The sequence below is a fragment of the Apium graveolens genome, chromosome 9 (assembly GCF_009905375.1).
Source record: "Apium graveolens cultivar Ventura chromosome 9, ASM990537v1, whole genome shotgun sequence".
Classification (NCBI taxonomy): Eukaryota; Viridiplantae; Streptophyta; class Magnoliopsida; order Apiales; family Apiaceae; genus Apium; species Apium graveolens.
The window spans coordinates 4498530-4522169 of NC_133655.1; the positions used below are offsets into that span (position 1 = coordinate 4498530).

General features: G+C 34.9%; 4 protein-coding genes across 8 annotated transcripts; 3 read left to right on the plus strand and 1 right to left on the minus strand.

Annotated features, from left to right (window-relative positions):
* The first annotated feature begins 643 nt into the window (after positions 1-643).
* Positions 644-7592, plus strand: LOC141684284 (putative E3 ubiquitin-protein ligase ARI2). Of its 2 annotated transcripts, XM_074489202.1 has the most exons (8): positions 644-953; positions 1861-1893; positions 1984-2263; positions 2809-3289; positions 3890-4012; positions 4166-4438; positions 4512-4678; positions 7148-7592. In XM_074489202.1, the coding sequence occupies exons 1-8, from the start codon at positions 834-836 to the stop codon at positions 7291-7293; spliced, it is 1623 nt and encodes a 540-aa protein (XP_074345303.1). In that variant the 5' UTR covers positions 644-833; the 3' UTR covers positions 7294-7592. The 2 variants fall into 2 exon arrangements, with proteins under 2 accessions (XP_074345303.1, XP_074345302.1); XM_074489201.1 differs by having other exon boundaries at positions 3890-4438.
* A 3225-nt stretch (positions 7593-10817) lies between these two features.
* On the plus strand, positions 10818-14778 carry LOC141682582 (uncharacterized). Of its 2 annotated transcripts, none has more exons than XM_074487272.1 (11): positions 10818-11012; positions 11177-11304; positions 11629-11701; positions 11913-11996; positions 12259-12678; positions 12780-13186; positions 13486-13585; positions 13692-13751; positions 13837-13923; positions 14006-14134; positions 14255-14778. In XM_074487272.1, exons 3-11 carry the CDS (start codon positions 11648-11650, stop codon positions 14564-14566), a joined length of 1653 nt encoding a protein of 550 aa, XP_074343373.1. In that variant the 5' UTR covers positions 10818-11012; positions 11177-11304; positions 11629-11647; the 3' UTR covers positions 14567-14778. The 2 variants fall into 2 exon arrangements, with proteins under 2 accessions (XP_074343373.1, XP_074343374.1); XM_074487273.1 differs by having other exon boundaries at positions 11187-11304.
* Positions 14779-15854: 1076 nt separating this feature from the next.
* On the plus strand, positions 15855-19237 carry LOC141684649 (anaerobic nitrite reductase HB1-like). Of its 3 annotated transcripts, XM_074489723.1 has the most exons (7): positions 15862-16012; positions 16199-16348; positions 16434-16557; positions 16968-17082; positions 17514-17630; positions 17746-17910; positions 19058-19237. In XM_074489723.1, exons 1-6 carry the CDS (start codon positions 15958-15960, stop codon positions 17890-17892), a joined length of 708 nt encoding a protein of 235 aa, XP_074345824.1. In that variant the 5' UTR covers positions 15862-15957; the 3' UTR covers positions 17893-17910; positions 19058-19237. The 3 variants fall into 3 exon arrangements, with proteins under 3 accessions (XP_074345825.1, XP_074345824.1, XP_074345823.1); XM_074489724.1 differs by lacking the exon at positions 19058-19237 and having other exon boundaries at positions 15855-16012; positions 16202-16348; positions 17746-17988; XM_074489722.1 differs by lacking the exon at positions 19058-19237 and having other exon boundaries at positions 17746-17988.
* A 2635-nt stretch (positions 19238-21872) lies between these two features.
* On the minus strand, positions 21873-23058 carry LOC141682635 (protein VACUOLELESS GAMETOPHYTES-like). The gene has a single exon (XM_074487340.1). The coding sequence runs from the start codon at positions 22953-22955 to the stop codon at positions 22101-22103; it is 855 nt and encodes a 284-aa protein (XP_074343441.1). The 5' UTR covers positions 22956-23058; the 3' UTR covers positions 21873-22100.
* Between the last annotated feature and the right edge of the window lie 582 nt (positions 23059-23640).

Consider the following 23640-nt stretch of genomic DNA (forward strand, 5'->3'; position numbering starts at 1 on the left):
AGATAATTGTATATAAAAATTATTTATTTTAATTTATTTAAATAAAAACAATTCCGACTTATAAATTAAATTATCCAAATACTTATATAACTTATAAGTATTTACTCCCTTTGTCCCTCCCAAATGTTTACATTTGGGTTGGACACGGAGTTTAAGAAAAATGATAAAATAGGGGAGAAAAGTTAAAAAAGTGAGTAAAATAGTAGGACCGATTAATATTATATGTATAAAGTGGGTATAGTGGAGAAAAGTAGTGGATGTAGTTATTTTAAAAATTATAAAAACTTTACTATTTTTGGAAAATTTTGAAATGTAAACAATTGAAAGGGACATCCAAAAAAAGAAAGTGTAAACAAATGGGAGGGACAGTGTGAATATTAACTTATCACTTATTACTCACTTATTCATTTTAATTCATAAGTTATTTATTTTAAGATTTCTCAAACGGACACTTTTTCGTTACAGATAAATACCACTTACTATGATTTAATCAAATACATAATATATCGAATTATAGCTTTATGTAAATTTCACCGATAAAAATAATCCAAATTACGAGTTTTTGTGGGACCCGAGCACAATTTTAAAGATCTATGGAGCCCATGCCAATTTTAATAAAAAAAGAAAGGCAAATTACAGAGTCCATTCAGATATAAGCTCTTGTTTTAGCACCTCTTAAAAAACCCCTCTCTACTCTCTCTCTCTCTCTCTACAAATCATACTTCTGTACGCTTCTTTATATATATCACATACACAATTGTTTAACAAAGCAATTGATCGATTAAATCCACACCTATACACACACATATACACACAGATAATTTATCGGAGAGATGGATGATTGGATGAGCAGCGATGAAGAAAAGTGTTATTCGGATAGAGAATCATATGATGGTCTTGATAATGAAGAGTCTGATTCTCAGTGGGTCCCACCTAAACCTTCTTCAATCAAGGTATGGTTATGACCCTTTTTGTAATTTTGTGTGTAGATGCTGCATTTGTGTTTTATTTCGTTAAATTTGGTTAAAGATTGAAACTTTATGTGTTTTTATGTGTGTTTGTTGTGTTTTGGTGTTTGGTTTTGTGTTGTTGATGTGGGGTTTTTGAATTCCTGGGTTTTTTTTGTTGGGTGATATTGGTTTTTTTTTTGTGTGATGATTTGATGGTTAAAGATTAGGTTTTTAACTGATTTTGATGTTTTTGATTTTAGTTTTTTGGAAGATTGATTTGATGTTTCGGTGTGAGTGAGTGTTATTGAACCCGAGCTGTCTGCTTGGTTACTGTCGAATGTAGAAAATATTGGGTGATTTTGGGTTTTTTTGGTGATGATTTGATGGTTAAAGATTAGGTTTTTAGCTGATTTTGATAGTTTTAATTTGAGTTTTTCAGAAGATTGATTTGATCATTCCTGTCAGTGACTCGATATTATGGAACCCGAGCCTGTCTGCTCCTTACTGTGGAATGTAGAATAAATTGGGTGATTTTGGGTTTTTTTGGTGATGATTTGATGGATAAAGATTAGGGTTTTAGCTAATTTTGACAGTTTGATTCGATTTTTTTCGGAAGATTGATTGATGTTTCGGTGTGTCTGTGTTATTGAACCCAAGTTGTCTGCTTGGTTACTGTCGAATATGGAAAATCGTATGGAATGTCTTTTATGTGTCTGTGTATGTACATTTGTTTATCATTTGTTTTAGGGCTTTGTGTGATTTATGCTGTATTGTTTTGAATTTTTGATTTTTAAGGGTTTGTGTGATTTACTGATTTTAATGTTTTGAGCTATATATGTGACTTTTTAATTTGATGGTTTGTGTTTCTATTGGAATCTAGGAAATGATGTAAATTGCGCTTTTCTTGCAGGTTATTACTAAAGAGTCTCTATTGGCAGCACAGGTAATGAATAGAAGTGTGAATGTTTGATTATGTTTACTTGATTGTTGTTTTTTGGTATGTTTTGTTAAGCTTTGATGATTTGTATTGTAGAAAGAAGATTTGCGAAAAGTTATGGAACTGTTATCTTTGAGAGAGCATCATGCGCGGACTTTACTAATTTATTATCGATGGGATGCTGAGAAGTTGTTTGCGGTACTTGTTGAAAAGGGAAAATCTGCTTTGTTTGCTCAGGCAGGTGTACCGCCAGTTGAAAGTCTTGATCCTGATACGTCTATGAGCTCCTCTATGGTAATGTGCTATATTTGTATGGAGGAAGTATCTGGTTGGGAGGTTACTAAAATGGACTGTGGCCACTGCTTTTGCAACAATTGTAAGTAGCTTTACTTAACTTGAATATGTTCTTTTTTAGTTTTTTGTAGTATTATGTTACGACTTAACATAATAAGTACTCCCTCCGTCCCTCCCAAATGTTTACATTTGGGTTGGGCACGGAGTTTAAGAAAAATGATAAAGTAGTGGAGAAAAGTTAAAAAAGTGTGTAAAGTAGTTGGACCCATTAATATTATATGTATAAAATTGGTATAGTAGAGAGAAGTAGTGAATGTAATTATTTTAAAAATTATAAAAACTTTACTATTTTTGGGAAATTTTGAAATGTAAACAATTGGAAGGGACATCCCAAAAAGGAAAGTGTAAACAAATGGGAGGGACAGAGGGAGACAGGCTTGCAATTGAATGTCGATAGAATATTAGAATCGTTTGTCATAGATTTAACAATTTTTCAATATTATTTGTCACATTGATAATGTTATGATTATTTATTTAAGTGTGAGACTTTGAGCTATTAAACAAGTAAATCTTTTATTTACCTTTTTCTATCATCAAGTTTCTTATTTTTCTCATGCATATTTTTAGGTTGGACAGAGCACTTCATTGTGAAGATAAATGAGGGACAAAGTAAGCGTATTAGGTGCATGGCTCATAAATGTTCCTCCATTTGTGACGAAGCAGTAATCAGAAACTTGGTTAGTAAAAGGCACCCTGATTTAGCAGAGAAATTTGAGCGTTTTCTACTGGAATCTTATATAGAAGATAATAAGATGGTAAAATGGTGCCCAAGTGTTCCCCATTGCGGGAATGCTATACGCGTCGAGGATGATGAATTCTGCGAGGTAGAATGTACATGTGGCCTACAGTTCTGCTTTAGTTGCCTATCTGAAGCACATTCACCTTGTTCATGCTGTATGTGGGAGCTCTGGTTAAAAAAATGCAGAGATGAATCTGAAACAGTTAACTGGCTTACAGTCCATACAAAGCCTTGTCCAAAGTGTCACAAACCTGTAGAGAAGAATGGTGGGTGCAACCTTGTCAGCTGCATCTGTGGCCAATGCTTTTGGTGCGTGCTCCTTCTCTTATCCCTGTAATAGTATTTCTTGCTTATATGTTCTGATATGTTTCTGTGTAAAGGATTTGTCTTTAGAAAGTAGATTGATGATTGCACATTACCATTTAATGCATAATAATTCGCTATTAGTAGTTTTGTATAGTTAGGGACCAGTTTTTAGATCTCCTCTATGTGCATCATCTTCTACTTATCCTTGTTATATTTGTTGGTTCAAAACTTGGCTGTCATTCTAATTGGCCCAAAATAGGGCTGCACAAGACCTGATATGTTGCTCAAGTGGAGAGAGCAATATACTTTCATACAGTAGGATCATATGATGCTATCTGCAGCTTAACCTTGGAGTGAGAGTAAATAGATTATCTAGTATGAGTCTTATTTATTACACTGTATTTACTTCTTTAACTCTGGTTGTATAAAATTATAGGAAGCTACCTGCGGGTTGCATCATGACCCATTAGGCCATTACTTATGTGCTCTGTTTCTTCCAGCTATATTTACTCGCCTGCTTTTGTACTTCTTTTTTTCTTCCCAGTAACTTGTGTCTTTTCTTTTTATCAATGATCTGCTTTGACTCTGTTTTTTCTTCATTAGTTGGCTATGTGGTGCTGCAACTGGTCGTGACCATACATGGTCAAGTATTAGCGGGCACAGCTGTGGACGATTTAAAGAGGACATAGAAAAAAACTCTGAACGAGCAAAGAGGGACCTCTATAGGTACATGCACTATCATAATATGTATAAAGCCCATACAGATTCTTTTAAGCAGGAATCTACACTAAGGGAGACCATCAGGGAGAAAGTTGAGAATTTGGAAACGAGAGATCCAAGTGCAAGAGATTTTACTTGGGTTACAAATGGGCTTTACAGGCTTTTCAGATCCAGGCGGGCTCTTTCATATTCGTACCCATTCGCTTTTTATATGTTTGGAGATGAGCTGTTTAAGGGTGAGATGACAGAAAAGGAACGGGAGATAAAACAGAATTTATTCGAGGACCAGCAGCAGCAGCTTGAAGCAAATGTAGAGAAGCTATCAAAGTGTATTGAGGAGCCATTTGATCAGTTTCCTGAGGAGGAACTCATGAATACAAGGATGCAAGTAATCAATCTCTGTGCGATTACTGATAAACTGTGCAAGAAAATGTTAGTATGGCTATCACGTAACTCTAAATTAAATCAATATCTTGAAACTCACATGTTTCCTAATACTTTGCAGGTATGAATGTATTGAGAATGATCTATTGGGTTCTCTCTTGTTTGGTATTCACAATATAGCTTCATACCATTCGAAAGGCATCGAGAAGGCAACTGAGCTTACTGTCTGTCATACTTCTAAAGCCTCTAATGCTGGTGCTGCTATAAAACCTGAAGATGATATTAACGGTAAGCTGGTTTCAATTTCTTTCTTTTTCATTACGTACTTCGTGTGTTAAGATATATGATTGTATTAGTTTCCCATCTGTACAAAGATGGGCTACGTGGTACTATGTTATTCATAATTTACTAGCGCAAATTTATTATATTCTTTAAATAGAAAGAAATTAGAAACTTAATATATTATAGATGATGGAGCGGTCCACAATTGGTATGTATAGAAAGGGATGCTAAATTATACAATCGTACCCTTCCTCTTTGTATTCATTTTCTACCATATGGGTTATGGGTTTTCCTTGGATCATCCTTCATGTTTCACCGTCTCAAGTAGAGATTGGAAGTTACCATCTCCCTGTTAGTAGTTTCTTTGTGGTACTTCTGAAGTAGTTAACTCCATGTACCCTATCATTTATTCCCAAACCATACTAAACATAACATACTTAGTATGTCATACTTGTCTGAGGCCGTATAATATTCAAAATTTACTATTTAGTACTATTATTATTTAGTACTTTCGTGTGTCATGTACTTCTATGTCATGTCAAATATAATAAACCTGTACACGCATGTATCCAAATACACATCCATACACACCAGACTATTTCGTTTCAGATAAAGCAATTGATTGATATAAGATGTGTGTGTGTGTGGGAGGGGGAGAAGAGAGCGGGATGAGAGGGAAAGCAAGTGGGGGACAAATGGATGGATGTAGAACTACAGTGGAAACGATGTAGGTGAGAAGTGGGAGTGGCAGAGTGGCTGTAATTGGGGGGGATGGAGTTGAGCAATTGGGGGACATAAATGAAATGATGGGGAACTAAAGTGGGAACAATGTGTGTGAAAAGAGTAAGAAGTTGGATAGCGGCTGTAGTTGAGAAACAAGATCCTAGAATATAGTTGATATGCCGTAATACTAATTTGAGTATATGGATTTAATGGGTGAATATATTGGGTTGTAAACATAGTTATTCGTTGGGTTATTTGGATTAATATTTTATGTAGTTTTAAGATTATAAATGTACAAACATATACATGTATATGATACATTTATATATATGTGTATGTATATATATTTTTATGTCGTGTACCAAAATTGAAAATTCATATCCAACAGGAAATATAATCATGCATTTTGAGTTTTGTATACCAAAAATCAAAACCCAGTAAATTTCGTAGTGTGTTCGTGTCGTTTTGTAACTATATATGTATTACCCATACACACATAAAAGTTCCCTTTTATATCTACTTCCAAATCTCCAAACAATTTACTTATTCTTATATTAGAATTCTATTAGGATTGCAATTTATTAATTGCATAGAAAATGAATAAAGGTACAAAGTTTGTAAATTTTAGAAAATATATTATCTATGTGTGAAAGTGGTTATATGGTTTATGTTCATATGTAAGATATAGGGCGCCGTGTTGCGCTTAGTGGTAAGAGAGTAGGGACAAAATGGATAAAGTTTGTTGTATGGACCGTTTGTAACTGTTTCTTGTGTCATTCTGCGGATTCGGTTTGTACGGCAAGATTCAGTTTGGGAATAAACAGATGGTGTACCAACTTCCTAGATATGTATATATAATGAAGTGAAGATATTGTAATATTCTGGACTGGGGAACTATACCTTGAATGCTAATTTTGTTCCATTTTATAATATTATTAATCTGCCTCCAATCAGTCGCCTTGTTATTTCCGTTAGCTGCTTACTATCAGTTTAGGTCTAGATTTTAATCTTAATGTTATATTCTCACGGGGTCTTTTATATGATTGTATTCAATAAACCAAACCCACGTCTAAATAGGTGGTTATCCTAAAATTATACCCTTCAGGCATAAATACAGAAATAATTATATTATTGTTATAGTTACTCTTATCATCATGGTAGTTATTACGTTGCCCTTAACGATTGTAACAAAATATTATTATATCAGGTTGCTAGTACACATAAAGATATAAATGCATATCTTATTAGGTATTGCTGTTAATTACTTGTAGAATTATGTATACAGTCTTTGATAAGTGGGTGTATGGTTAAACTAATTTTCCACTTTTAAGTTGATTTTTTTTACCAAAACACCCTGCTCTGATGCTGCTTTGAAGCTACTGACTGCTAATAACTAGGTACAATTTATTATTAAGAAGAGATGATTTCTGTGATTAAAATAAGCCATGCATTGTATAGTATGAAGCAGATTGTGGTATGGTTTTTTTATTTTCTTTTCAGTGAGGGAGACTGAGAGGCAGGCAACAGACATAAAAATAGAAGTAGCAAGCCCGTGAAGTTCTGTTTTTTTTTTATTAATTTTTTTAATTTTTTCTGTTTGGTAATGAATAGGGTCTAGGTTGGTTATCCCTTGAAGTAAACAAGATTCTTGACTTGATAACTATGGCAGTTATTATGTTCGAGTCCTCAATCCTCATTGTCATATTTGCTATGTATTTTTCTTACCGGTTTATTGAACATAAATTGTTGTAGGATGCACGGCGGAATCATATCAACCATCGGGTTCTGGGAGTTCAGATCAGAGTGGTTGTTCTTCACGAAAGAAACCGAGAATGGAAAAGTTTGGTGGAGCGTTTTTTGATCTAAACTTGCCTGCAGAAGTCATGGAAGGAAATTGAGTTGAATTAGAGTAGTTGCTTCTTTGAACACTAAGAGAAAATCTCTTCTTGTTACACTGAGCATAAATTGACAAATGTTTCCCCTTTTGAGATTAAAAAGGCTAGAGATTCTGTGTTTCTGAAATTTGTCTTTTCTTTGTAAGTTAATGTATCGTACATAGCTATTTATATTTATGGGTGCCAAATTTGTACATTATCTTAGCAGATACCGAGGCTTGCCATACGTCTCTAATATAAGAACTGATGACTGACTTTGGAACCATCGGATGTATATGCAAGTTTTGTTTGAATTTGGCTAACTGTTGCCCACATAAAATGGTATTTGCATTTAAACTTCTATGCCAATTTCGTGGATAATTAGTATCAAGGAGATATGTTATTTGTCGAGCAGACTAGTATGGCTTTGCAGCCACCTCGGCTTTATGACTGGAACAGGTTTTATTCTAGATTCTGTACCACTTGTGCACCCCAAAATAGACGTCTTTGATGGCACATTATGTTTGTGAGATAATGTAGGAACCTCCGATGTAGGAACGTGGGGTTGTCTTATAGGGTGGTGTCTTGGCCGTGTTTTTATTAGGGTTTAAATGTGAGATATGTGCTATGTTTGGTTTGATTGTTACGTTTTAAGCTTTCAGTTTATTTTCATGTTTAATTGATGCTATGTTCAAATTATTAAGTTTTCGAGATTTTCTAGCAGACAAAGACATGAGAAGAAGAGCCTGGTACTGGTTTTCCCAGGTATGGAGATGCCCTTTTTGTTCTTATCATTACCATTGACTATCTTAATAAGAACACCTTTGGAAAGTTCGCTCTCCTGTTTTTTCTGGGTTTCCTTCAGCTCCTCAAGATTCACACACATTATTATATACGTCTGTCTGATGATGTTCGTAAAACTAGGTAATAAGATTCGCGCTTAGTTTATAATTAACAATGTGATTATAAAACTAATGTCTTCTGAAGCTTCCCTAGTAGTCACAGAAACAAAGGTTCCAAAGACAAAAAGAGATTTTGGTCATAAATCTCTTACTTCTATATTATAATGTTCAAATTTTATTTATATCGATAGAAGAAAGTACGACCTTGCTTGAACAGGATCCGTTCTACAGGCTCGTATTTATGATCTAGTCGTATTTCCCTCTCCGTTTATCGGACATTTAACTTTAACCGGATGTTGAGTAACTTTATTCGATTTTTTTCCAGCTCACTTGTTACCGGAAGTCTAAAACGGTGAAACCAATTATCTCTTGGTATGCCGGTATTTCCCTCCCTCCATTTAGAGGATGTTTATCTGAATATTGTAACTTTTTCTTGCACTGAAGAATCTTTTCATACAATGGTTGAACTTGAACTTGCATGATAAAGAATCTTTATATACAGAACTGCAAATAGATGCCTGGCAAGTTGAACAGGCTAGCTAGGCAACATTGTTTACATCCAAGAGATGAAGCAAAGCTACAAAGTCAAATAACTCTGATCAACTAACATACATTACTATTCATGGCACTTCATCCCAAACTATTGTTTGTTTGAAATTTATAAATTGAAGCAATATGATGGATTCAAACATGTTTCTATTTGACCTTCCAATGCATTGTTTTTAGAGATTTAAGCATCTCCTTTTTGTCCAACTCTTTACTCCCTCCGTCCCAATTTATCTGTCCAGTTTGACTTTTGCACGTAATTTAAGGTGCATTGACCGCATAGTTTCGTTGATTATCTTTCAATTTTTTTTTGTGAATAAATATTCAAATCTTAAATTTTTATTCAAAAAAAAAAATTGAAAAATAATCAACAGAACTATGCGGTCAATGAACCTTAAACTACGTGTAAAAGTCAAACTGGACAGATAAATTGGGACGAAGGGAGTATAATATTGCTAATGCATGATCCTAATGGCTTTGAAGTTGGTAATCTTTTGTTTAACTTCCCCTTTAAACAAGGTGATCAAGAAACTTCAAGCTTTAAATTGGTCTGCAAGCATGTCTGTCAGTTTCTTCATTAATGTAAATTTTACTAATCGATAATCGATTGTTTTATCTAGATATCGGTAGATGAAAACGAGATGGTTACGATCTTCGATTATTTGGACGATACCATGTTGACAAATTTGAACAGTTTCTTCTTATACTATGAGAAACTTGTTGCAGATATTAGCCAAAATTTTAATGCTCTTTGATCTAGCTACCTAAACTTCGTCTCAGGATATGCAATTTTGAATTCATAGTCTAATGTATCGTTTATTCAGATCCGACAATTTGGTATACGACACGAAATGACGCGGAAATTTAGTATTTACGTGTGCATTCAGAGTACATGAAACGAAAGTAAACAAGGTCGTCTACAAACGTATGCTTTATATAATTTAGCAATTTTTTGCGTATATTTCAGCATGATGTCATAACAATAATAGTCTCTCAAAGACTTGCTTTTTTAGAAAAAAAAATATGTTTATAAGTTTGGTAATACTTGATAGGGAACTTCTCCGCAGCCATCATTGGATGGGATATAACAGCCGTAATGTTTCATTGCAAACATTGCGGCAGCTCTCACCTGCCGCACTGAAACATTGCGGTTGTTGTATCCCATCAAACGTTGGCTTCTCAAAATTTCCCTACTTAATAATTGATAGTGTGATTCTTTAGCACTTTTCCTGATAAGATGTTATTGTGTTTTGTCTTTCTTTCTTCAGTAAACCTGGAACATAAAGAAAAAAAAATTGCTGAACTTTTCTCAGTGCATGGCTGTGGGTGCAGAACTGTAGATCCATTACACAAAATGGGCCCTAAATCTAATGCCAAATCTTCAACTAAGAAACTGGGATTGAAACAAGTATAGGCCTACCAAATAAGTCATTTCATAGCAAGCAAAAACTTTCTTTTAGCTTTTCTTTTGACCTTCACCTTTCAGCCCTTTTGAGGTTTGCTAATGCTTTTCCAAGTTTTTATTCTCTTGTATGTGCAATCCTTTATAATCCTCCTCTTTTTCACATTACTATTTGCACTTTCAGTAGTAAAGGACAAGCAAGATTTGATAAAAACACTTTAATTTTCAGTCATTGTTGTTTAATTAATAAAATATAATTTGAACCATAATGAAGACTAAGGACATGTGATCATGAAACCTAAATATAATTAACTAGTACTATCTTGTCAATGATTAACAAACCATCATTGGCCTAGGAAGAGGGTGAGCGGTTGCGGGAACATGTATGCGTACGTATTTAAATTTACGTGTTCGGTTTAAAAATTTAAAATCTAAGACTAAAGAAGGGGATTACTGTGTGATTGTGACAGTATAAGACAGCCAAGGTCCCATGACTTGATAATTTGATATACACAAACCAAATCCATCCACTCTGCTTCTTGTTTTTTACTTATCATTGAAAAACAATTTAACTTATACAAACAAGCTAGAGAAAATGTTGCACTACTATTTAAGTGATAGTAAACATTAAATGCCCAACAATCTACTTGACTTTTTCATATACCTAAAGTTCCATACTTCTTCTTTTCATGCACAAAAAAAGCCATACAAAGATGACATTACTTTCTTACATAAGTGACCATTCATAAAATAGTCTGCCCTACCTCAAGCACACCTCCAAATTTCATCAGTGTGTCTGTGTGTGTGTGTGTGTGTGTTAGAATCAAGAGTTTCAGAAAGTAATGATTTGAGATAAAAAACAGCAGATTTGAAGCAGCTTTCTGAGTATATATGTAAGTGACTACATCTTTGTTAAGTACACTGTTCATCAAGAACTGAGGAAGCAGGTTTATTGTTGTTACTAGATTAATGTTTCTTGGATTCTTCTTATTTTCTGCTATAGTTTCTGTTTGGCACTTGTCATTTTCTGTTGGATATACTTAGAAGCATTTAATAGTGTGTTGCAGTGATAATTTTTTCAAGTAAGTAGGGCCCAGAGATGCTGTGACCACCTCTAGTACTTCAGTGCATGCTCCTATTTTTTAGCTGCTGAAGTCTACACTCAAGGTTTACTTCAGAACAGAGGTGGTTATGTATTTTCCAACTTACTGTTTGTCATAAATTAAACATTCTGAAGTTGATAAACTTTGATATCAGTGATTTATGACTGAACTGAGATATTTCTAGTAAATGGTTTTAATATTCATTATTAAAAAGTCGTAGTCAGTGCACAAGACTCATACGTCAGCTACATCCGTGAAAAGTCCTAGTATACGCATCCTTGCTCTCGAGACCTAGTGGTTAAAAGTAGACACTTGACGATTGAACTTTGAGCGAGAGTAGAAAGATAAAGGTATTATATATGTACACCATGTTCAAGTTTTAAAGTTTGGCTCTTCATGGTGACAGTGATTTCAACAACAAAACAATGGAAGAGGATAAGCTAAATGTCATCTTCAAAGCTTCTGGTTATCCTCATTTGGTGAGTACTCATCCCTTTCTTTTATTTTTGTGTGGTGATTCTATCAAATTCTGGATATTCTTTAAGTTTGTCTGTTCTTTATTATGTCTTTTTAGTTTTTATCCTCTAGTGAATAACTTATCTATGTAGGTGCTATTCAGCTGTTATCACTTAGCTTCAGTGTCTACATTTATTTATTTGTTTCTTACATTATATATTTTTTTCATTTTAGCCAATGGGAGAGATTAGGAGCTGTAATGAGGCCAGAAAGAGGCACTTTCAAAGTATTGATGCCCAAAATCCTCTAGTGGAAAAGGTATATATGCATATTAATCCTGTATATTTGTATACTTAATTGAAGACTGCAGCTGCAGCTTAAAGTTTTAATTGGTATTAACAGACTTAAAGATAGCGCTATTTAAATTTCTTTGTTATCGATGAACTGACTTGCATAATCATAGCAAGAACCGCATCTTTTGAACTACAAAATTTTTAGCATTCTTGCAAGAGATATTCTTGAGTTCAATATTTTAGTCATATCAAGTATAACTTATATGGTTGGTTCTGCTTAAAATCAGCCTGCTGAAGATATAATAAAGGAAATCGCTATTTTGGAAATGGAAGTTAAGAATTTGGAGAAGTATCTTCTTTCGAAGTACAGGAAAACCTTTGAGAAAACTGCATCATCCTATACTTCAATGGATACCATGTCAAAAACAACTGCAGACACTCTGGACGGTTCTACAGAACATATTGTAAAGGAGAGTTCTGTGTTAGATTCAATGACTTCGCGGCTTCCCCAAGCTGTAATAAAGAATCCAGCCAACAATTGCAGTGGCATCTTGAGAGTGCAGCCACTGTTAGATTCTAGCATTCAGTACCGTAGCCACTCATCCCTATCTCAGTCTGCAGCTTGCACTTATAGAATTTCTCCTCCTAGAGCAACGAATGCTGAAGCGATGCACTCATTCCACTCGTTGCCATTGTCGATGCTAGAGGTAGTTTTTGTCTATAAAAGCTGTCAAATGTATGTTTTTTTAAAGCTTGATCAATCGTGCTTGACACTGACAAATTTAAATTTCTCATCATTATTCACCAGCGTGTTCAAGATTCTTCTAGTGTTAGTCTTGCAGAGCATCTTGCGACAGTTAAGTCTTTTGATCATGTTAGGGAAACACCAAATCGGCTCTCTGAGGAAATGGTAAAGTGCATTACAGCAATATATTGCCAACTTGCTGAACCCCCTTTGTTAAATCATGGCATACCTACATCTCCGATTTCATTTTCATCATCGATGAGTGACTCTCCTCCCCAAGTCCAGTATTATGATAGGAGTACTCTCCAACACAGGGAAAACTCATCATTCAGTAAATGGAGAAGCAAAGCTTTTCATGTTGAAGATTCAAATGAACTAAGTGGAAGTTACTCTACAGTGACTGAAATTCAGGGAATTTGTAGAGATTCTTGGAGACTGAAAGGTGTTAAAGATATGCTGCAACATTTTAGGTTAGTGCTTGAATTCTTGTTTATGCACATCACAAATTTTCTCACCATGTCCATTCAACTTCTCCTATGCCTTGGGAATTTGGTTTTGTTATGTGTGATGCTAGTTTTATGATTGATTAAGGTTGTTCCACCATTTGATCTGCAAAGTACCTTCTGTTGCATAATGTAGAAGTATGTTCTAGATCTGATATTCGAAGATTAGCATTGTGTATGTCAGGACCTCGAACCTGAACGCTATATGGCAATGTACTGATCCATTCTTTTCTTGAAGTTGCGTTTCTGATGTTTTGTGTCTGCAGGTCCCTTGTCTCTCAGTTGGAAGAAGTTGATCCTAAAAAGCTAAAACACGAGGAGAAGTTAGCTTTCTGGATTAATGTACACAATGTGCTAGTGATGCATGTAATGATACACTACTTCCTAGTTTATATATCTTGTTATTATTTTCATTTTCTAAATTGTTAATGCCAAAAACCTTATTAACCCTGTTAATAATGCATTGTTATAGGTCTTTTTGGTGAATGGAATCCCCAGAAGTAATCTCAAGAGGACCTCCTTACTCTTAAAGGTAAAATAACAGATTCCATCAAGTGAATTTGCAAACAAGACTGTACTTTTCGATTTCATAAACTGAAAACTAGTGCATTGTCCAGGCTTCTTATGACATTGGAGGCCATACCATAAGTGTTGACATGATACAATGTTCGATATTAGGATGTCGTTTGCCTCGTCCTGGTCAAGTAGGTTGATGTTTTATTAGATTTTCAGTTCATGTACAACAGACATTTGATGAAGCTGATGTAAATCTCAATTCACTTGCAGTGGTTTCAGTCATTGTTATTCCCCAAGTCAAAAATCAAGGCTGGAGACCCAAGAAAAGCATACGCGATAAGGCGCCCTCAGCCTCTCCTAAAGTTTGCTTTAACTTCAGGAAGCTACTGTGATCCAATGGTAAAGTCTATCTAAATTTGCAAAAAAAATTAGATTGGCCCAGAACAGCCAGTTTTTCGACTTTTACTTAACTGCAGAAACACCACAAGGGCCATAACATAACTCACAACTTTTCTGCAGGTCCGAATATACACACCAAAGAAGCTATTCCAAGAACTTGAAATGGCAAAAGAAGAGTACATTCAGACGACGTGCAAGATACAGAATGAGAGGAAGATATTACTACCTAAAATCGTCGAATCTTATGCAAAGGAGTTGGGGTTATGCTCAGCCAGTCTGTTTAAGATGATTGAGCATTCAACATCCTACTATATGCTGCAAAAGAGCTTTCATCAGCCTCACCAAGACAGTAAACTCTCGAAGAAAATCGAATGGATCCCTCATAACTTCACTTTCCGGTATTTATTTGCACCAGAACTAGCCAGTATGTAAAGATACCTTACATTATAGGATTTTATGGATTCATATTTTGTGCCCTCACATGTACTGGATCATCCTTTTCATGTAAAACCGAACTGAGACCAAATATACTAGTACTCAGAATGTCTCGCTCGAAAGTAAGGTACGAGAAAAGCAGATGTACGCAGACCAGACCATATCCCCGCATGTAAACATTAATAATTATATGTAAATAGTTATTAATTGACGGTGAGCATAAGATACCGTTGGACCTTACTTTCACGTCTTAAGATTTTAGAATTTTAATTGATAGACAATTTTTATGATGGATAGATGAAATAACATAAAAGAATTATCTTACACGCGGATAAAGAACAATATAAATAATTAATGTTAATATTTTTTTAAAAAAATCGCCCGGATAAAACAAAAACCGGACCCTTCGGATATATTTGATTCAAAATCGCGGATAGATAGATACAACAAGAACCGGACCCCTTGGATATATTTGATTCAGTAATAAAGGTTTGAATTTCACCGGAGAGAATTTATGATTATGCCTCCTAAACCAGATCTTGTCGCTTAAGTGCGGTTTATCTTGGTTCACGTCATTTGTAGGCTATTGCGTGATTCCGTGAGGCTTATCAAGTACGCACCCGAAAGATAGCGGTAAACACCCGAAAGTTAGCGGCCGCGAGGTCTCTACGATAAAAAAATTATGTTTTAGATATCAATCCATTCTCTATGATAAAAAAAATATGTTTTAAGATATCAATCCACAGTATTTTTTGATGATGTTATGAAACTACTCAAGGAGGGCTATAACTAACAAGATTACAAAAATATCCCCTTAAAACATTGAACTGTACAAATTGATTTTGTCATCAACTTGTTAACATAATAATATCCACCATGGCGACCCATATCAGATAGGACTCAAGTTGTCAGCAATTTTATGTTTTTCAAGAATTGTAGATATAGATAAGTTGATAAAACAGGATACTTTCAAGTTTCATTGTAAACAAGTCAATTGCATCAGCAAATCCATGGGCAAGCCCAATGTATTTAAATGTCAAAACTTGGAAAAAATTGTTAAGTAACCGGTATATCTAAAATTTTAAGATAACAGAGAAAGTCGTCAAACATGATTTTACTCCTGAACCGAGTTCTAATATGTTAACTGTTAAGTAAACAGTTCGTCTAAAATATTAAGGTGGTAAAGAATGAACTCGCGGGATATTATAGTTTTTGACCAAAATTAACTACTTTAGTACAATGCATGTATTTGTTGGTTGGCCTTTGGGCAACCTTAAAGACCAATCTTCTTACTTTATATTTGTGTTGCATTACTGTTTGTATTTTTACAACTTTCATTCTAATATATTTTTAAACACCTTCATTAGAATAATCCTCTGTCTTTTGCAATGAATCTGAATACCAAAACTCTTGCTTCAGATATTTCTCTGCTCATCTCCAATGGTTAGTGATTGGTTTTCTCTATCTCTGCATTTTTTTCCTAGTTAAACACATTCGCACATCTATCGTTAACAAGATGCAAACTCTCGACATCTCGTAAAAGGAGCGAGCAAGATATCACTGCACCTAAGGTGTTGGGTATATTTATGTTTTCTTGTTTCATTTTCTTTGATCTAATGATACTTATAGCAGGAACCAGTACACGGGGACTTTCGAATTCTTTCGACAATGTTCGGGCGGTAAAATCTGGAGGAGTTGATGATCTCGCAGGCTTTTCGTGGGCTAGAAGGGATGGATCTGGCTGTAGGCTTGTTTCTAGAACTCAGAGAATGATCACAAGTAATCTCATAATTTTACAGTTTCTTTCTTCTTGTACAGTTTGATTTGTTTGGTCAATGTATGTTAATCAGCTTTTATTTTCAAGGTATCAAGAAGAGAGAAAGTTTCGAAGTTAAAGCTTTTACAGAGGAGCAGGAAGCTCTGGTTGTTAAGTCATGGAATGTCATGAAGAAAGATGCAGCAGAACTAGGGCTTAAGTTCTTTCTAAAGTAACCATTCTCTCCTTTACATATTTTCTTGCAAAACCAAACCAAACCAAACGTACCACGTATATCCCGTAAAAGCAGGGTCTAGGGAGGGTATGATGTACGCAGCCTTCCCCTCATTCAGAAGAACGAAGAGGCTCTTTCCCAAAAGACCCCCCGGCTTGTGTGTGAACATGTGTAAATACTTGTGTGTGAATATTTTCTTGAAACAATGACCTAAATAACACATTAGGAAAGTGGTTGTTTTATGCATTTTAAGCCCACCTGTTTGCGAAAAAGAGTAAAATTACCTCACATTGTATGGAGTAGCACAATGCACATTACCTCTTCATTAGTGTTGAATTAATGATTTACTTCACAAACATTGAACTTGTTATAGAATTAATGTCATTAGTGTTGGTCAAATTTTGCAGGATATTCGAGATTGCCCCAACTGCAAAAAAGATGTTCAGTTTTTTGAAGGACTCGGACGTTCCTCTGGAGCAGAATACAAAACTCAAACCTCATGCTATGACTGTCTTTGTAATGGTCAGTTAATCTTCAAGACAATTGTATTAAATGTTTTATGTATATCATATCAATTACTCAATTTACAATCAGTAAATGCCTGCAAATACTGCACTGCAGCCAGGCAAAGATCATGCTATGTGATAGGCAGGGCTCGTTCTATGAGCTAGACGATAATCAATTAGTTCATAGCGCGTTCTTGCAGATGAACAAAATATATATAATAGTATTGGTTTCAAGAATTTAGAGAGTATACTAATGGACATCCTGTTTAAGTAATCAGAACCTATCCCAGACAGCACTGTCGGTCAGGTTATGGTACTCTATCCGAGTATCATGCAATGACAGGTGTATGTCTGTAAAATCATATGCTGCAGACTAATTTTCTGGACACAGATTTTAATTTTTATTACAATAACCACTGATTAATACTAACACGCGCACATTTGCAGACCTGTGAAACAGCAGTACAACTTCGCAAGGCTGGGAAAGTTACCGTTAAGGAATCAACTCTGGACGATATGGGGGCTACTCATTCCAGGGTTGGGGTTGTTGATGAACATTTTGAGGTGATAATTACTTGTTACTTTCTTCTTATAAATAAAGATGTATGAAGGAATTCAGCAAAAAAAGGAAGCTGTGCTTAATTGAATGAAGGTGATGATATTTCATTAATGCATACAGGTTACAAAGTTTGCATTGCTGGAAACAATTAAGGAAGCAGTTCCAGACATGTGGTCACCAGAGATGAAGAATGCTTGGGGAGAAGCTTATGATCAGTTGGTCATAACTATGAAGCAAAGGGCACCTTCACCTTCATCGTCAATATAATGACAGGGATCTTTTTTCGTAAGATGTACTCATAACTTAGATACCGAATCATAAATGTAGCTTGTCTACCAGAAGTATATTTTGACTTTTTATGCATGTTCCATTTTCCGCATTTTACTGTTAAATAGGAAGGCCTTTCTAGTTTCTTGTAATTTGTTTCACATAGGTTCTATTACCTTCTATTACTAAACTACCTGATGAAAGCTGTAACTGAACCTAAAAGTGTTGCTGTTGTAGTACTTCATAAAGATGTGATGATTCTCAGAACATTCATCACATCGGCTGGTTTGCTTATGGTACAGTTTCTTAATATGCTTGTAGGACTAAGAAAATTGCGAGTAATCTCATTGATTCTCATTGTTTACTCTATGGCGTGAAAAAGGGGGAGGGGAGGGGGCTGAGCAAGAGGTTAAAGTATAATCTTTCACAGAGCAGCAGGATTCTGTGGCCTTTGAAGTTTTGGAATTCATGAGAAAACTCGCAAATTAAACAAAAAATACAAGAAAATGCAGCAGAGGTAGACTCTACTGTGCTTATTAAGGTATCTGATCATTCTATTTGTGAGGGGTAGCCTACTAAATCTTTAGCAGTACTTAACTAATACAATTCAGCAGCGCAAAAAAGAAGAAGAAGAATAACTGATACTATCAAAACATGTATACTAGTATTATCTATTGCAACTAAGTCATTACCTGTATAATTATATAAGCATTCGGCTAATGGGAGTTTTCTGTGTCTGAGAATAAACTGGAGGGACATATCTCTTCGAAGACTGGCAATCTTTTAGTTTTCCTCGGGCCATAGAGGGCAGAATTTATATATTCTTCTGTCTTCAACATCTCGTCAGTGATCTTCACCTTATGGTCTGTTGTCGACGTTGCTGCACTAGAAGAACTTTGATTCATAGGCAAAACTACTTCTATGTCATCCATCTGTGGCAACCATATTTTATCACCATCATCATGCATCTTCTCTGCTAGCTTTCCTATGTGATCAGCTGCAGTACCTGCAGCAACACCTAGTGGAGGCACGTTTCTTGCATCGTCAAGAATAATCAAAGTTCTCGGTGCTTCTTTATCCTGCTGCATTGTTGTGTTTAAGTTGGTAAGCTGCTTAATGTTAGCTTTTGCAGCTTGTAATCCATTTTGACTGATTTTCTTTGCAGAGGTCGGGTGCAGAGGTGGTAGTGACCTAACCGTGGCAGCGCTAATTTGCAGTGCTGGAACTAATGTACTTTCGAGGCCCCTTTCTGTAAACTGATCCACATTGTTCTTTGTTGCAGGCCGCCATTGATAATTCATTGTCCCGGGCTTCTTTATGCCATTGCTACCATTGATTTTGCTGTCTTCTGCGTAAATCGAGTTTTTTGGTAGTGCAGCCATTTACAATGAACAATGTTATCTGCAATTAGTGACAAAGATTTGATATAAATATAACTGAATCATACATTATAACTAAGCAAAAGACAGAAACAGAGATACAGAACAGCAGATCCCAATATTTTGATTATTAGCAGTAGAAGTATAATAATCTCTTAATGGATCGTAAATTTGATCAAAAGTGATTATCGCACCTTGTGCATCGAATTCAAATCAATACTATAATGAGAATATATGTAAATTATAAGTGGGATCGAATTAGAATAGAACGACTATATCGTAAATTTTATCAGAGTGAAAATCGTACGAGCGAGTTATAATACGAATATATATGTAACAAACAATACAGCAAACTAAAAACATGCCTCGAAATATAATCGGGGATAAATCTTATTCGAGTGATTTGCAACTAAATAAAACTTACGAAACAAACAAAAACTAAAAGAGAGAACACGTTAGACTACTTCAAGAACAAGAAAAACAGTCAACACATAATCAACGGACAATCTTATATTAATATGTATGATGCAGGGTGATAGGTAGAAACAAGTTGCGAGAAGTCAAGAGTTCGACTCTAATTAGAAAAATTCGTACCTTGTAATGCTTTGCTCGGCAGCGTTCCACGGTAAATATGCACTAGGTATAACGACGATGTAAAGGTTGTGGTTTATATAAGCCCCAGTTGAATCCTATTACTAGGAGAAGTAATTAATTGATGACTATTCTTATCAGAAGTGGATTCTAATATGTAGTAATTAAAATCAAAATAATTTAATTTCTAATTAAACATTAATATTTGGTCATTAATTTTATTTAATTATCGATGTTAGTGTAATGCTCCCTTGCTTTAATTAACTAATTAAATTTATATTAACTAACTAATTTTATTTAATTATCATATTTCTCTGTCCCAAAATAATTGTGCAGTTCGATAAATTTGAAAAATACGAGAAGAAATTACACAGACACCAATGATTTGTTAGTTCTAATATTATACAGGTCTAACATACGGAATTCTCCATAACTGGAAAAATCCTGCATTAGTTAATTAATTAGCTTTTATACAATTTTTTTTATTTAAAGTTGTATAAAATATTCATTGATAAAAACTTAGGTCTGAGTATATCTTGATATAAATATTTTAATTATCTTTATAAACTTTTGGATATTTAAAAAAATTATAAATATTTTGAAAAGGATTTGATATAATTTTATTTTATTTAAAATTTGTTAAACGGATATATTTTGACGATTTTCCGATTTAATAGTGACAGGCCCAATCCACACTACGAGCCCATCATCACATCAATCTACTAACCCAAATTCAGACGACCCAATGATTTCGGACTGCGCACAAATCACAAAGTTTGTTGTTGATGAAAATAATAATTTGCCACCAATTTTGATCAGATCTACAATTTCTCAACATTTTTTTTTGACAAACGCAGAAAGTTCTGATTAAATTTAATATAGTACAGTCGTGACAAACCCACAATTGTCGATACAACCAGGTGATAAAACAAATAACATACTAAAAATAATTAGATAATTTGTTTCCTGATCGTTTAACACATATAATTTAAAAATTCTTGAAATTAAAAACGAAATCAAAGACATCCCAAGCGATCCAAATTGCAGCAGAATCCCTGAAAATAGCAACATCGCAATTGACCATATCACATAAAAATTATGGTTAGCACAGTGTTCAGAAACACCAATCGATCGCATAAAATGAGATTGGAGAAGCGACACCCCAGCTATCTACATGTCGAACACCAGCTATAGACATGCCGAAGGCACCCCAGCTATCTACATGCCGGATATCAGCTATAAACATGCCGAAAGTATAAACCCATGAAAGATGAACAATCTTTAGTTGTAAAAGGTGAGCTCTTGCAATAATCACCACCGTCCCAGATCCGATGCAGGCTTTGCAGATCACCAAAAATATCAATAAATTCGTCCTCAACAGATCCATTACCAGATAAACCCAAGCTTGACTAAATAAAAACATAACAAACACTCCAAAAGTAGAGACAAAACACACACTCCAAAAGTAGAGACAAAACACACACTCCAAAAGGAGAGACACATAAACACCCAAAAAATTGGGTTTTATTGAAAGAAAATAAACGAGAATAACAGAGAATGAAGGAGTTGGGGCTTTCTATTGGAGAAAACCAGTGGAAGCTTAACAAAGAAGATGAAAGAAGGGAGGCTGCTGAGGGGATGTACAATTTCTCAACATTTAGTACTCATATTTTAGTCCGAACACTAATAAAACCAAGCCATTACAATAAAAACTAACGATAAACAATATGACAACACCCTTCCGATAGTTCAACTGTATTCTTAAGTAGGTGGTCACGGTGGTGACGATGGTAAGATGTTATCCTAGCTCTCTGCCGAATAAGATAAGTCGAGGTGCGCGTAAGTTGGGGTCGGGGTTGATGGGGAGAAGTGATTCGATGAATGATCAACACGAACTCGCCCGGGCATGATGACAATTTATATTACCAAAATTCTTGAACAGATCTCGAACTCCTCAACATCACACATAGAATTATCAAATTGTGGAACTAAACTACATGAAAATCAAAATGAGAATATGAAGAATATATTCAAGAAATTGTTAGCCACCAATTCAAAGGAATATATTCTTAGATCATTGATCAAATACAGATAAGTGATTAATATACACTAATCCAACACTTTCATTATCTTTTTATGAATTAATACTTTGTAATTACCATACTTAATTACTTTTTTCCGTTAAGCACACACGTGAGCTGAGTTAAGAACGTCGTTAGACGGTTTAATCTCTTGCCACTACTTGGACATCATAGAACCAACAACCCCGGCAATAAGAGAAGTAGGATCTCCAAGAACTGCAGATATAACAAACTGCAAAGCCAATCCAGCCATCTCACAACATTTCTTTACTTTCCCTTTACTTTTCTTGTGATGATTCTGCAATGTCCCCTTCAAACTTGGAATTCTTGTCTCCAACTTCCTACAATTATTGTTAATCCCACTTTTACCATCACACTTAACATCCTTTTCACCATAATACTCATAATTTCCGCTATTTATCTTTTTATTAAACGGGACACCTGTCTCCCCGTGCCCCTTAGTAGATCCGCCTCCACCCCTGATCCCGCCTCCAAAGTACAAGTCATGCCAAGTCTCCACAAGCATCTCCTTGACACAAGCCACATGCAAATTATACTTCTTGCATGTTGACCTATAACTCCAGCTCCTTCCTTTCCTCCCACACTTATGACACGCAGAGCTCACCTTCCTATACAAATAAAGCTTCACTTCTCCATCATCCAGCATCATAGGCAGCTTTGCACAGCACGGATGCAGATCAAATCCACACGAATTGCAGTGATAAACGAACCCCGAGACATCCTTCTGACACGCATTGCAGTAACGTGCCACGAGGCCAGGCGGACGTGCCATGAAGTGGAACGAACACTTGGTGTAAAAAGGGTGGATTATTGATGCAGAAGGGATGGCACAGTGCATGTGAAGATCATAGTCACAGGTGCTGCATTTGTATTTCGAGCCGATTCCGACTTCTTTGCAGCCATCACACTTGAAGGGGACTTCTGTGTACTCGAATTTGAGCTTGTGTTGAGGGTGGCTAAAGTGAGAGATGATCTCATGGCTGTACTTCATGGTTTGGTTATGAGGTTTTTGGTAAACATAATGAACTTAAGGAACATGAATATTTATAAACATGTTAGAGTGGATAAGAATAACTTAAGATGTGTATTTCGATTAGGGATCAATAGAAGTTGTAATAAGTAAATAAAGAAATGAATATTTAAGAAACTATTTAAATTTTAAGTTACCGAATCTCCCAAAATGTCGACGGAACTTAGATGGATCGTTCGTTAAATCAGATGATTATATTTTAATATTCGAGATTTAAAAAAAAAAAATAAATTCTCGAATGATATTCAACTACTCCCTCCATCCCTCCCAATTGTTATCGTTTCTGAGAGAGTGTCCGACACGTATTTTAAGATGAAGAAAAAGTATAGTTCTATAATTTTTTTTAAAAAAAATTATTTTTCTGAATAAAAATTTAAACATTCTATTTTTAATCAGACAAATAAAATTTTTTAAAAAAGTTATAAAACTATATTTTTTATTCATCTTAAAATGTGTGCCGGACACTCTCCCAGAAATGATAACAATTGGGAGGGACGGAGGGAATATATATTATTCACATGAATCACTTTTTTTTAAAAAAAATCATATATTCTCGTACACATCTTGTTTCTAATAAGATTCAAACTCTCGAAAATTTGAAGCAAAGATATCAAGGATAACAACAGTAGATCAAGTGATCACCGAA

Bases quoted from the DNA above. Each gene is read 5' to 3' on its own strand.
- LOC141684284 (XM_074489201.1), top strand. From the start codon at position 834: ATGGATGATTGGATGAGCAGCGATGAAGAAAAGTGTTATTCGGATAGA. The intron at 954-1,860 runs GTATGGTTATGA...CTTTTCTTGCAG, and splicing joins CTAAACCTTCTTCAATCAAG to GTTATTACTAAAGAGTCTCT. The intron at 3,290-3,889 runs GTGCGTGCTCCT...TTTCTTCATTAG, and splicing joins ATCTGTGGCCAATGCTTTTG to TTGGCTATGTGGTGCTGCAA.
- LOC141682582 (XM_074487272.1), top strand. From the start codon at position 11,648: ATGGAAGAGGATAAGCTAAATGTCATCTTCAAAGCTTCTGGTTATCCT. The intron at 11,702-11,912 runs GTGAGTACTCAT...TTTTCATTTTAG, and splicing joins CTTCTGGTTATCCTCATTTG to CCAATGGGAGAGATTAGGAG. The intron at 12,679-12,779 runs GTAGTTTTTGTC...ATTATTCACCAG, and splicing joins TGCCATTGTCGATGCTAGAG to CGTGTTCAAGATTCTTCTAG.
- LOC141684649 (XM_074489723.1), top strand. From the start codon at position 15,958: ATGAATCTGAATACCAAAACTCTTGCTTCAGATATTTCTCTGCTCATC. The intron at 16,013-16,198 runs GTTAGTGATTGG...TGATACTTATAG, and splicing joins TTCTCTGCTCATCTCCAATG to CAGGAACCAGTACACGGGGA. The intron at 17,083-17,513 runs GTCAGTTAATCT...GCACATTTGCAG, and splicing joins CTATGACTGTCTTTGTAATG to ACCTGTGAAACAGCAGTACA.
- LOC141682635 (XM_074487340.1), bottom strand. From the start codon at position 22,955: ATGAAGTACAGCCATGAGATCATCTCTCACTTTAGCCACCCTCAACAC.